General features: G+C 36.4%; 2 protein-coding genes across 2 annotated transcripts in view; one reads left to right on the top strand and one right to left on the bottom strand.

The window, feature by feature from the left end:
- On the bottom strand, positions 1-12,045 carry LOC112147596 (glycogenin-1). Its single transcript, XM_024274113.2, has 7 exons — positions 11,887-12,045; positions 10,020-10,155; positions 9,766-9,940; positions 8,598-8,760; positions 6,667-6,793; positions 4,089-4,326; positions 1-1,238 (listed from the first exon to the last, which is right to left on the bottom strand). The coding sequence occupies exons 1-7, from the start codon at positions 12,026-12,028 to the stop codon at positions 1,068-1,070; spliced, it is 1,152 nt and encodes a 383-aa protein (XP_024129881.1). The 5' UTR covers positions 12,029-12,045; the 3' UTR covers positions 1-1,067.
- Positions 12,046-13,595: 1,550 nt separating this feature from the next.
- LOC112145537 (plastin-1) overlaps positions 13,596-14,874 on the top strand; it is a 14,951-nt gene continuing 13,672 nt past the window's right edge. The window contains exon 1 of the mRNA XM_024270864.2: positions 13,596-13,741. The gene's annotated coding sequence lies outside the window, so the exon portion shown is untranslated. The remainder of the gene's footprint in view (positions 13,742-14,874) is intronic.

The following is a 14,874-nucleotide window of genomic DNA, read 5'->3' as shown; positions in this document are numbered from 1 at the left end:
TTTGCAAATAGTTTCACATCTTTATTAGCTATCAGAAGGTTTACAACTACTTGTGCATTAGTCTACTACAGTTAATCATTTTCCACACAAAAAACTGCAGCTGAACTCCAGCTTCAAGTCGGAGTGCTTAACGGACGGAAGAGCTTCAGACTTTTAACGGTGGGGTAAAGGGGGCGGAGTCAACAGTCACTAGCAGCGGTTAGAGTCAGTGAGGTTTCGTAAACTGTGAATAGGAACTATGGAGACACTACAAAAGAAAAGCAAAAAAGGAAATGATGACAGACGGTTGTGAATTGGGTGGAAGTACAAAAAAAAATCTCGGCATGGACTTTGGTGGATGTACTTTGTCACATACTCGCATCGGACTTCAGCCATGCAGATACACCACGAAACTAGACGTCACAGAGAGCTGGTGAGCACTGAGGTGCATCCACGGCACGTTTGACAGAATATTTGCACAAAGAGTAAAAAAAAAACAACTTTTTTTTCTGCAGTTAAAGGCTTGATTTCCACAGTGTAGGAAGACTTCTTTCTCTGTTGGGTTCATAAGAAAAGTGTAACATTTTAGGAAATTGACACAAAACAAGATAAATTTGGAAATACAGTTACAGTTCATCAGCCTGATCAGAATCTTTAATCTCTCCAAACTGGAGAAATTGAACGTTAATTCTTTTTCAAAAGCAGTTTTAAGATAATCCAAAACTCTAAGATTGTTTTAGCACCGGTTATTTTCTCCCTCCTTAAGGTGCTCATCTGAAATGTAATGGAAAAAAAACGATTATTCAAGAAATCTAGTGGACATTTCCTGTTTTCTCTAAATGTTTTTCCCTTTCCGACGGTCGGACACTCCTGGGTGTGAGAACATTATTTCCTAAATTGTCAAACTTTTTCTTAAAGAAGAAAACGAACAGTAGAGTGCACAGGAACTTCTCCCTTTCTCTAGGTCCAAGTTGCAGGGAATGAGGCCGAAATTGCACAGGAGTTTTCATCGATTTGCCTGGTGTTCGAGCCGCAGCGACACAGTGAAAGGAATGCCGTCCAACACCTCATCTGGTGTCGGCCGTCTGCTACTTCAGGAAAGAGTCGAGTTTTCGCTCGATGTTGGCAAAGGAGTCGTCGCCCATGTAGTCCATCTGACCGGCTTCCCAGCGCTGCTTCCTCTCCTCCGAGGAGATGTTTTTCGCAGAAGGGGGCGGGGCAAACTCCTGCTGCCAAATCTCGTCTTTCTGAAGTTTCTCCTGGATTACAAAGCACAGCGAGAGTTTGTGAGCCTTTAGCACCAAAAAAATATATATTTTTTTAATATTTGAGTCAGCAAGACCGTAACTTGTGAAAAAATATTTCTTTGTTTCAGATGCTAACCTCATTTGATTAAACCCTTTAACACCTGAAGCGTCATCAGTGACACTTCCAATCTTTAACATACTGTAACTTTTCAATTCAATTCAATTGTATTTATATAGCCCAAAATCACAAAGAAAATTGCCTCATTGAGCTTTTTATCTGAGTTTTCGGAATTTTATCAAATATTATTTTAGATTCAGACAAAATTATAATAGCAGGGGATTTTAATATTCATATTGATGCAGTCTGACAAGTCAGGAGACCCGGGAAGAGAGCAGCTGTTTACTAACCCTATCGCCGCTTTTTTCCTTCAGAATCTACTGGAATGATTGTATTAACGGTTGAAAAGTTACAGTAAATCAAAGAACATATATACTGGAGCTCTGGTGTTAGCTCTGTTTTACTACCAGAAACTAATGAACTACAGAGGCTGCCCGATTCATTAAAAATTTAATAAACTATCATCTTCATTGTCTTCATTTGTAGTTAGTTTAAAGGTTGGTTTATACTTCCACGCGCTCGCGGAGGCGGAAAGTGTCTAAGCGGGATGCTGATCATGTTAAAGATAAAAGCTGGACACGATTGCTTGAAAAGTATAAACACCAGTCGGAAATAGATCGCAGAGTTGCAATCAAATCCAGCCAACATTGGTAAGAACGAGACCGCCATATGGTGGATGTGACGCGAGCGATTACGAGTCGCTTGGAAGTATAAACCAGTTGATTTGTGTGTATCCGTTTGTTTTTTATCTTTATTTTCATCTCTACAGCCCAAAAATATCTGCATTTGTCATTCGTGGTCTTTTATTGTGAAAAATTGGTTGCGTTTTGAAAATTGACCGGATTTTCTCATGTGTCTTGGCTCAACTTCCTTCCAGAATTGACGCGGATCACCCAAAAAATAGACCAGACGCCAAAACAATGGCTGCATGGCGATTAACAAGGGCGCCAAAAGGAAGTGGCCTCCGTTCGGCGGTGCTTCTGCGTCCAGTGTGAATCAGGCATGAGTTGACTTGCTCAGAGTGATCATTTCTTTTTTTTTTTTTTAATCAGGATTACACCACACAGATTCTACAGCCTTTGAGGTGAATCAGCAGCAGAATGGAGCTCGTCATCTGCATTCCTGTGGGGTTTTTACAACATGTAGAAACAGTTCCAACAAGCTACTCTTGCAACATTTTATTACTCAGAGTTAAAAAGTAAAAAGCTCCTTCCACTTTGTTGCAGCAGAAACTTAACAGTCTTGCTTTATGTTCCCTATCCTTCCCTACTTTTCTATGTCAGGAAGCTGCACTGGCTTGTAATAAAAACTGTTAGAAAACTGTTGTCTTTTAAAGAGGAATATCTTTAATGATCCTGCAAACTGACAGAACTCAGACTCTTTAGAAGCAAAAACATGAAAAAACAAGTAAACCAGTGGAAAAACACTCCACTGCTTACACTTGTTGGTGTGACAACACAAACCCACTTCTGTGTGTTGTGTGACTGTGACATTCTTGTTCTTTTAAAGCTGCTGGCAGAGAATGTACAGAAACTTATTGATGCTTTTTTTTTTGTTTTTTAATTACTAATGAAACGTACAACTGTAATTATTTTTAATTATTGACCTCAAAATGTTCCTCTAGAACAAAAAGTATAAAACTAGCAGGAGAAACCGAAAAACTGAGACTTCAGCCATAGACTGCATTAGAAAACTGGACAGAGTGAGTGTAACATCACCAAAAGAAAATGAGTTACTTCCAACTCCAGTCAAATTGACCTGCAGCTAGATTTTACTGAAACTCAAAATTCAAGGATATTAATTGGAAAAAAAATCGAGTTCATTGAAAATAAATACTGCTTAAATAACAAAATAAAAGAAGTGTCTTAAAATATTATATCGTACAATAATATTATATCATTTTGTGGATCACAAGAGGAAAACATTTGTCATGTGTTTGTGAATAGCATTTAAACAAGTATATTGTGGTAAAACTGGAAAGACACTCGAGCTCTCAGAAACGGACATTATTTTGGACTGTTATGATGACAGAATGGACAAAAACTTTATTTTCTTAACCGATTTTGTTTTGGGGGAAATTTCTTTTACATAAAAGGAAATAGTCAAAATCCAAACCTATTTTTTTTAGCACTTTTTGCATGAAACAATGCAATATGGAAATGTAAAACAAATTAAAGCAAAAAAGGTAATTTCAACAAATACAGTTTTTGATTAAATATTTGTAAAAAAAAAAAAAAAAATCTCTTATCTCCCCTTGGCATTCACACTTTTGTTGTACATGTTGCTTATAAATAAAGCCTAAAAAAAAACTTTTTTGGGGGTAGGGGTTACAAACATCACTATGTTGGAACCAAAAATCGTCAGTAATTGATCCCTTTGTTTGACAACCACTCTAGCCAATCAGGAGGGAGCTTGTTGAAAGGCCACACCCCTATCAATTGAAAGTGGGTTACACAAAATCTGTCAAACCTTTTGAACCTTTAGAGTGAGATCAGATACTTTTGAGACATCCAGTTCAGTGTATAACTTGAATAAATTGAACAAAAAAAATATTTTAAAAATTAGGATTGCTTAATCTGATTAACATGACAGTAACAGCTGATTATTTCTCTATACCTTATTTGGCGTTTTAGAACCAGAGTACTTCTTATCTGAAACACCAAGATGGAGGGGTCACTCAGTCCAGTTCTCTTATGATGCAAACATCAACCTCCTCATCAAATCCCATCCATCCCTGGTCCTACCTCGCTGCTCGGCTCCACGCAGCCGCTGTTGAAGGGCGTGTCCCCGTAGGCCTTCTGCAGCAGCGGCACCACGGATTTGGCGTACAGCTGCCACCACATGAGCAGGTAATCGGAGTGAAGGTGACCCTCGTCGGGCGACAGCGAGTGACCTCTGACTTCGCCTCTCTCGGCATCGTAGGAGTAGTTCCACGGCTTCACTTTGCCCAGAAAGTGCACCACCTTGGCACTGTGGCCATACCTGCACAGGCAGCAGACGGGACGGCATCAGTTCACCTGTTCAGGTCTAGTCTTCAACTCAGGTTAGGTCCTAAAGATTTTATATTTGCTGCAAGATTTTATTATGAAGTTACTCTAACAAGTTTTCAAAATAAAAGTATTTTTTTCCTCCTATTTCAAGGGTCGTTTTTAAAAATATAAAACAGAAAAAGTAACATGTGCAGACTTAAATAGATCAAACTCATTGGATGTCTCTACCAACCTGACAATTAAGAACATTTCCTCAAATAAAAATCGTTTTAAAATTATTTTCTAACAAAAATGAGAAACAAAAGTGTGTAAACCATTAACCTCACAACTTGCTACAGCAGGTTTTTGTCCGTGTACTACCCACCCACCTTTAAACTTCTGTTTTCACATCAAAGCAAAGGCAAACAAGGACAAGAAAAAGTACTTTAGCCTTGAAAATGAATCCTGAGAGCTGAATCTGTTCGTTGATGGACCTAAAGGTTAACACAGACGATCCCAAATCAACAGTTTATCTACCAGTTAGACAAACTATTTGACTTACAGATGCGAGAGAAACTTACAGATGGAAAGAAAAGACTGAATAAATAAACTTAATTACACTATGGTGGTCTGATGAAACCCCATTAGATACTTTACATTTTTCAAAAACTTCAACAGGACAACGATATATAATTTGTGAAAGCTAGGCAACAAGGGATCAAGCTTCATACCAGCTGCCGTGTTTAATGTTGGAATTCTGAATTTTAAAAGGGCATTATCAGGAAGAAAAAACAAAAAAAACTACTTTTTGGGCTTTTAAGTATTATACTGTTCATTCCTCCCTATAAACAACCCCAAAGCGGTATTTTGATCCATTCACGCGTTTCTGAGAATTCCTCTAAAAACCTGCACTCTTAGCAGCCGCCCCTCCCATACCCATGAAAACGAGCGGGTCCTCACATGCTGACATCACAAGTTGAGACCCGCCCCCTCCAGGAAGAGTCTGCTCTGCCCCCAGGCTAACACATACACTTTCTCTGCAAAGCTAACGGCTCGAGGTAGCAGTGATCCGTTAGCTTAGCGGGGATCCGCATGAAAGCAAAGAGGATTTTTGATTTGGAGATTAAATGTCATTTCAATAAATCCTGAAACGTTCATCTGGTGATGTTGTCCGCATTTTTTGACAGAATTTCACAGAAAAATCGTAGTGAAAAAAAAAAAAATATATATATATATATATATATATATTTTTTTTTTTTTTCACTACGATTAGATTCGGAGGAATTTCTATGGAGAGAAAATAGACTTACCTGATTTGTGTGTGTGTCATTCTTGATTTGTAACTGATAAAATTCATTTACGTTGCAATTGTATATTCACATGAACAAGTAAACACAAAATATAATACACATTCACAACTTTTATTTAAAACAGATTAAACTAACTGCATATTCAAATCTTTGAAATGCACGGACCAATCACCTGTTACACACACACAAACCTTATGCATAACTCAGATGCGAGACTATAGTTTCACGTCTCCAAGTTTTGTGTGTAAATGATGCGCTTAAATACTGCTAGAATGCTGGGTCATCAGAGTTTTCCTACCAGCTGCTTTGAACTTAAACTGTGAATAATATCTGGTGAAATTTTGACATTTTCACACTTTCTTGAGCAGATATGCCTCAATATTTAACATAAAAAAATCTAAATATTGCATTTTTTTAAACACTCAACACAAATCCAAAGTTTCACACACAAACATTCAGACAAGAATTATGCACATATAAATCAAACAAGTTTATTTTCTCTCCATAAATTTCAAGCTTTCAAAAGCATTAAATTATTAAACCAAGTTTTGATATCAGTCATTATTTTGGGAGTTTCAAGTTTCTCAACAGTTGGGAAACTTTATGACATTCCCATGATTATCAAAGCTGCAGATTGCAGAAGGAAACCAGGTTTGTTGATTCAGCTGGGGTCCAACTCCATCCCAAACGCACCAAATATTGGAACATACGTGTGAAATACAGCCTTAAAATTGTTTTCCTCACCCAGTCTGAGTTGAGTTACAGAGATGAAATATTTAAATTTTTATTAAAATAGAACTTTTTAAACTCTCTCTGAAAATATTTTTTTGTTACCGACTTCTAAAAAAAAAGTCACAAACAGATTATCGTAAACTTTGTAAAAACAAATCATTAAGAGTAAATACATGGAAGACACTGAAGTCTCACAGCAAAAGCTGCAAAAAAAGAGGATTTATATCCCATTTATTTATTTTTTTACTTCTTTGAGCTCACAGGAGTTTTGTGGAAAGAAAAATCAGAGAAAGAGGAATGTGTAAACTCACTGTTTAAAGGCTGGCAGGTAGGAGTAGATGGCGATACTGCTGAGGTTGTAGATAAAGGGGAGGTGTTTGGAAATATCCGCCGTCGCCCAGGTGTTGAAGTAACTGTTGAGAACCCCCTGATCTCCCCCTGAAGGCAAAGAAAACAAAAATGATAAAGAGTTTGACATTTGTTTAAGTCATAAACTCTTCTAACTTCCTGTAAAGGGATGTTTAGGAGTAATCGACTCAATAAAAACTTTGTTCTTGCCCTGACATAATAAAAGTAGATACTGTAAAGATAAAAAAGTAGATCAAAGTCTCACAGCAGTGAAAGTGGCTTTTGCAATAGATTACATGAACTTCTGCACTCCTCTTTTTTTTTGCTGTAATCCCAGTTCAAAGGAGCTTAAACTGACAAATATCACTTTTTATGAAAATATGGGGTAAGATAGATGTCAAAATGAAACCTATGCATATTGACAAAGTTGCACAAAAAAAAATGAAATGTTGTTATACAATGCCCCGGTTTTGAATTTCTTTGATTTGAATACAAAATCTTCTGCTAAGATGCTGTCAAAAATATGTCACAGGCTTGTTATAGGCATAAATATTGAGTGATGAAACATTTATTAAACAAGGTGCACATTTGGTGGCTCATTTATTAAATTAAAATAGAATTTATTGATTCCATAATAGACAAATTAACTTACTCCATAGATTTTTGGGAATAAAAACAGGTAACATGACAGTTTCATGGCTCAGTTGGCTGTGTGTTGGCCATTGACCATTAATAAGAACTGGACATAGCAAGCATTAAGGTCCCCCAAAGGAAATGCATTACCTCCAACCCCCGCGAAATCAGCCTTCGCCGTCACTTCCTGATACGCCTACCGCCATATTGCAAACGACCCATCGACAGCGATAGTCCGAGTCGGTCTGAGTCACATTTTTAGAGGAAGTACAGTCAACCAATCATGAGGAAGCTCAAAAGAATCTGTCAATCAAGGCGGGGCCAGCGGGAGCCACATGCTTTTCAACGTGGTGATCGCATTATTGTTTTATCAAACTGCACTGTCTTTTATTTATGATTTCACTACTGTGACATGAAGTTTGCTGATCATTGTTGCAACTAATGACCATTAAGAAAACATTAATTAATGCTAGAAAATAAAAATACTAAAGCTGTTATAAAACATGTAAAGTATTGGTGAAGAAAGTGACGTCCGAATTATAAGACACTATTTTTTCATAACTCTCAGTTTGGAGGGCTAAATGAAAGGGAAGGGAGAAAGGAATAATTAATATATTGTTAAAGCATTCCCAGTGGTCTTTTAAGTCATGATTATGCCATTTTCAACAAAAATCCAAAAACCTGTGGGGTTTTCTAGGACATAGTTTCTGCAGAGCGGCAGAAGTTCATTAGAAATTGCATTTTCTGTCCTGATTCGCAATAATTTGAATAAAGAAAGACACAATAATGAAACTTTAAGTTTAATTTTCTTTATGTATGGCCTCCGTCATCATGTTAAGAATAGCAAAAACATGATTTTCATCAGAGCTAGACTTTAAAATTTGACATTCCATCTCTAGTGGTCATCAGTACAAATGCGAACTTTGCTGAATCAATGATTCTTAGTGTTTTTGACAATAATTTAACAAGGGAAAATTTGTAACATATTAAAAGTTGTATTTTAAAAAAAGAACTCAAACTAGACATGTCAAAACCGTATAAGCATACGTTTCATTTTGACACTTATCTCACTCCATATAAACATGTCTGCACTCTGCATGCACTTCAGATGGGAGATGTTTCGTGAAACCACATTTCAAAATGATTCCATTTCATAAACTGCAGTCGTCATTTCCTGTAGAAGTGGATGTTAACAAGCTGTAACACATGGAAACCGACGCCTTGTTTGAAGACATTTATTATCATTTCTCCTCAGGCTTACCGTCAAAGCTGCCATTTTCCCCACAAAAAGCCACCAGCTTTTCATGCGTTTCATTGGACGGTCTGAAGACGAAAACCCCAGAGTTGAAACAGTCTGGCCAGCCAGGATCTGGAGCCGCGGAAAGCTCCTCCTTCTCAAACAGCTCGTCTACGTTGGACAGCACCTGAATATAAACAAACATCCCATTTACCTTCAAAAGAAAATCATGTTTTTTGTATTTTTTAACATGTTCTTTTAAGAATGGAGAACTTGTATAAAGAAAATTAAGCTTATAATTTGATTTCTGGCTATTTCTTTGATCAAAATAGGAGCAGACTAAAAAAAAAAAAGTTTGAAAACTAGATTAGATTAAAAATGGTTTATTTCAAGCATTTACGAAAAAAAATATTCATGTGCAAAACAATCAATCAGCATCCATAAAGACATGTCAAACACAGGATAACTAGACATTTTGAGATCAGCTGAAGGGAAGTGGGAGGAAGTGAATTTATATAATCCCACCCCGGCTTGACCGTACCATTTCCTTTACGTCAATTACCATTATCCAATCAGATATTTATATCTTTCCAACATAGATTCAGGTTATTAGGAATCCCAAAGTAACAATAAATCGTATCATTGCATAGGCAGATCTAAAAAAAAAAAAGAAAAGAAAAATAATGTCACCCCAATTTATGCGTCCCTAATTGATAAATTAATAAATGATTAGAATCATAAGTATAAATTGCCTTTAAAGAAGGTTAGTGGACACATTTTATGCATCTCATGATGGCAGGTGAGGCACTGCTTCACCTGCCTCCCTCAACTGTACGTTCCTGGTTGAAATGTACTTCAATGAGGATTTAAAAGCTGCAGAATTGAACCCAAATCTTCCTAAAGCTATTTTTACCTGCAAAGTTAGAATCAAAATTGCACAATTGGGCAGAAAACTAAATTCTCTGCTTGCTAACTTCCTGTTGACTGGAATATTCCATTCCTGCAGAAGAATGAAACTCTCATATGATCAGTCTTATGCCATTTCAGTGATTTAGGGTGTTTTTTTTTCTTTTTTAGGAAAGATTTGAATATTAATGGGCGTAACATTTATTTTAGACACCTTTAAGTGTTCACCCTTGCCTTATTGTAAGTCTGCCCCTGTTTGTTCATGACTTTCAGGTTTCTTTCTCACCATTGTGTCTGCATCCATGAACACACACTTGCTGTACTGTGTGAGCGTCCAGCAGTGCAGTTTGGTGAACGTCACTCCCAAGTCCGGCCTCTTCATCAGCGCCAGGTGAGCCGCATCCCCAGAATCCATCAGATCCACGACACACACTTCATCAAAGACGGATCGAAGCACTTCTCTGCAAACAAAAACGGTTGCATCAGAGTTCACTTTTACCTCATGTTTGTTTTAAGTAAATCTACAAAGAACGGTCATACCTGCACGGTTCTGCAACGTGCGGTCCTATGAGAACCACCAGCTTCCTGGTCGTGTGGTGGTTCCGTAATGATTGGCCGAGAACCATGGCTCCTTTGGCATAGCTGTCATTTGTGGCCAACGTCACAAACGCTTGGTCTGCACAGAAAATGCCAGCAAAAATACTTTTCTGAAGTAAAAGTCAAGTATAACATCCACTTATTTCCCATTAGAAAGAAAATGCCAAAGTGTTTTAATTAAGAAAACACATTTCTAAATTAGATTTTTATTCTAAAAAATTAAGCACATTTAAACTTTGTTTTTTTCTTCAGACAAAGCTCCTCCCAGTTTTCCTCTCAAAGATGGGAATCAACCCCCGTGATCCACTTGTATGTCAGGGTCTTTAGTGCACACAGGAACAACAGCAGGCAGTGAGTCATGTCCCCACTCGGTTCAAACAGGACCTGCAGCCAGGAAAGAGCCCCCAACAACTGAGTCCTTCAATTATTTTGATGGGGAGGGGAGTTTACAGGAAGCTCGATCCCTGTTGGGATGTTGAGCGGCTGCTATGGTTGGACTATAGATTGGCTATCAGAAGGCCAGAGTGCACGCCTTCTGCACTCTCAGTGTTTTTATTCTTGGACAAACAACAGAAAATCTAGTCTTAAAACATCCTGCAGTGGAAATAAATATTAAGTGACATAAAATGAATTAAATTTTTGTTGATTTTGCTGTTTCAACATTTATTGTTTTACAATAAACGTAACTGGATGTGAATGTTATGTGAATAAAATGCAAAAGAAAAAGACAGTTTATCATTTTAGCTAAATAGAAATCTTTCCTATCCTGGAACTTTTTGGCCCTACTGTCAAACTGAGTGACTATTAATAAAAAGCACAACAAAAAGAATATTCTGTAGAATTATATTACAATTCTGGGGGGGGGACAGGCTTGAAGGCCTGACAGTGTAAAACAAGAGTCAAGTTGATCCAGGAATGAACCGTGACCGCAAGTATTCAGTTTATAAAATAAAAGCATCTAAACTTTTATTTTGTTGAGAGGGTGTTTTAATATATTGTCAACTTTTCTTCATCTTTCTTTTTGTTATTAATAAATAATTTGTTTTAAATCCAGTTTATTAGATCTTCTTAACCAAGCTGCATGTCAAGCACCAGACAAAAGATACTTTAAAGGTTTCTTGTAAAATCTAGAAGGAAATCATCAAAATAAATACATCCACTATAATTTTTGTTTTAAGTTTGTATTTTAACGCATATTTCAATTGCCTGAAAGATATTTATTTTTAAATAAACATACAGAACAGTTAGCTATTTGCAAATCAAGAAATCTTAGTATGATTATTTTCTATTTTAAAAGGCAGGGGTACTTTAAGAAAAAAAATTTTAGTCAAGTTTTTACTCCTCCTTAGTAAAACAAATGTTCTTCAATTTCATAAATGACAGTTCCCAAAAATATGATTTTTTTTTACTTCCCTTTAAAAAAGAAAAGGCGATAACCCATGTTTAAATTTTGACCATAAAAATATCAAGCGAAAAATTGCAAGAGCTGTTTTAAGATCTCTATTTACTATATCTATATTTACTTTTATTTTCTTAACAATTAGAACCGGAAGTGCCGTTTTTGACTGCTGCAACTTAACTATAATCTGCAGCAAAAACGATGCACATCAAACACGGTGAAATAAACGTGACCACGCCATGAAGACACGAAAGACTTCAGCGGCTGTTTTATTATGCTTTTTTATAATAATATTAATAATAATAATGTTAAAAAACTGCGTTGATACGGAGACAGTTCGGAAATCTCCGGAAATGTTCGGGAGGGCGCTGGTTCTGGTGCCACCGTGCGGGCGTGCCCTTTGGGTCTTACCCGACATAGTGCGTTGAGGAGAGTCGACCCGGAGCGCGTGGGTCGCGAAGACAGAAGCGGACGGTTTGCACTGCGAAGGACAGAAGCGCAGCAGCTGAGAGCAATCCAACACAGGAATCAAGCCCCACATTTTCCGGGTCATGTGACCTTCCACACTCGACACGCCCCCTGCGACGAGCCTTTCAAAATAAATGTTACTTTAAGAATGAAAAAGGGGTAATTTTTACCATTAGTAATATCACATTTAACACACAGAAAAAGACAATAACATTTTTTTCTTACTGCCACAAAGCACTTCTGTCTGGATTCATCTTCTGTCTTCATTCCAAATTACCTTCAGCCACTTCAAGTAGCTTTGTTTGTTGCTTTTAAACAGACCGAAGGTGATTTTAGTCCATGAGTCACATGGCTCCTTTGCTTTGTCACAAAAACTCCAACAACTTAGATGCTTGTATGAAACTTTTGCTTCTAAATGTGCTGCAGGAATTTCTCAAGAGGGGAGCGCAGCCAGAACACACACTCACAGCGAGCCTGCATGGAGAAATGGCATCTGCTGACTCAGAAGCGGCTCGAAAATATCCTGATAATCGCGAATATTTATCATCCGGAGAAGGCGTTTGTTATGGATATTATAAGTCAGTTTGGTAGAACATTTCATTTACTGACATTGAGATTTAAAAATATAACATTTTTTCATATAAATAAATGTATGCACACATTCAGCAGATAGGCCTATATTAGCAGTAGCACAAAGATTTCACTGTTCTATTTATTTTATGAAATGTGGTATTTTGAAGATCTTTTAAAATTATTTTAAAATAATCTTGCGAAAAGTATTTTCTTTACAATATTTTATAAATGAGATGTCAAAATGTGACACAACCTCATTATTATTATTTATAAAATAAATAATAATTTGGAAATCATAAAAGTTTTATCGCTAAACATGGCTTAACACACATGGTGCTTTCATGACACATTGGTGACACATGACACATTGGTCTTTTATTCTTATATATATTTTCTTTTTTCTTATATATATTTTTCTTATATTATATTTTTTTTCTTATATGCTGATGCAATTTTGTATTCTGGCCAATAGATGTCACTAGTTTCAATGTGTCAAATACCTCACAACCCTGAATCACTTCAATACAATTTGATTCATTTCAGTTCAGAGGTTCAGAAAGCTTTTGTTTCTTCACTGCTAGGTTTAACTGTCAAAACCAGGAAAATGTGCTTAAACCCAAAATGCAGTAAACTGGGCTTGGTGGCAGAAACTTAAAACATTAATAAATAAACTAAAAAAATGACCCAAAAAATGGGGATAAAGTGGATGATATTACAATGTAGAACTGCAAAGCAGACACTTCTATACACTTAGGACAATTAACAGAAATGAAAACAGCTTCCGCTCTCTTTGGGGTCCAGTTGACTCCAACCACATATTGATATGTGATTTCTTCCATGACAAAGGTGGACAGGATTTTATTTCTGTCATGGACATTAGTGAAACTCAAAAATCAAAGATAAAAAAAAGTTCAGCGCACTGTCTTGGGGGGTCCAGATGACCCCACTTTTAATGTAAACAAACTAAGGAGAGCGGAAGGGTTTCCATGAACCTGAAGTGAAAAATCTTCACAGCAGCAGTATGATATAAACATTAAAGGTTATCAATAATTTTAGCATTCTGGGGATAAAAAGGTTTTAGTCTTTAAAACTACTGGAACTATTTGAAGGTTTTGAAAAACAAATGACCATAATTAATGTGTGAGCCTTTGAGATTTTAATACAAAAATATTAAAAATATACATACATTACTAAAAATGGCAAAAAAGTACAATGTCTGATAAAGGTAAGTAAGGACTGTAATTTGGCATATATCTCATCCCAGTGGATCACATGGTTTGGAAGCTATTAAAAAAAATAGCCAGATTTTAAATATGAGATTGTAATATAAAAAATTAATATCAAATATCCATCTTTGAAAATGGCAAAATAAAGTACCATGACCCATGAAGGTAAGTAAGAACTATAATTCTGTATATATTTCCTCCCATTGGGTCACACGGTTTGGAAGCTATTGAAAAAAATTGACAAATTTCACAAGCGTGCCTTTGAGATTTTAATATACCGATATTTATATTAAAAAAGCATATTTTGGGGGCTGTTTAGAGTGAGGAATGAATAGTATAATACACTTAAAAGCTCAAAAAGTAGATCTTTCATGGTATGTGCTTCGTAAGTATATGCCACTTACCAATTTTATTGTATTAATTTAAACAGAAACAGACAGTTTTTATTTCAAATGCTCCAAATTTGGTACAATTAATGTCTGATATAATTCCACTAAGATGTGTGGAGCGTTTAGATCAGGGGTGCCCAAACTTTTTTGCTCAAAGGGCCAAAATCTAAATGGGATGAGGAGAAAATAAAGAATTTGACTTGATTAATTTATTTTGATTATATATTCATTAAGGTAACACACATTTGTGAGAATAAAAAGTAAGTAACATTTGTCTTTGAAAGCTCTAACAACAAGGCCTCACTGGCCACTTGAAATTGAAAAACAAGAGCAAGCAAAAACAAACTTTCTTCCAGTGAAAACAGCAAATTGGGATCCTAACGAGAGACGTGGAGCTGGTCTTTTGACTTTATCTGTTTGCCGTCGATCTTGGCTAGCAAGAAAAGGCTGCTGAAACCATTGGAAGTGACCGTTAAGGGTCTTGGGAATTTGTAAAAAAAAAAAAAAAGACCAGGGTTGACTCACTTGGGGGTTGTTTCACCTGTAGCTGCAGGCAAAGAAATTTATAACAGCACCACCCGGAGGCCAAATGTGTGTTACAGACGGAGAGTTTTACATAAAACACTCTGCGGCTTCCGCAGCTTTTGACTAAATTTATTTTTTATGGAAAGTAAAATAATTAAAATTATTTAAAATTTAAATTGATTTATTCTGGAATATCATTCCTGCCTGTTTTTATTCAT

Source organism: Oryzias melastigma, linkage group LG22 (genome assembly GCF_002922805.2).
Source record: "Oryzias melastigma strain HK-1 linkage group LG22, ASM292280v2, whole genome shotgun sequence".
NCBI classification, from domain to species: Eukaryota; Metazoa; Chordata; class Actinopteri; order Beloniformes; family Adrianichthyidae; genus Oryzias; species Oryzias melastigma.
The sequence above is the reverse complement of the archived record's forward strand: the minus strand, read 5'-3'. Positions and strand labels throughout refer to the sequence as shown.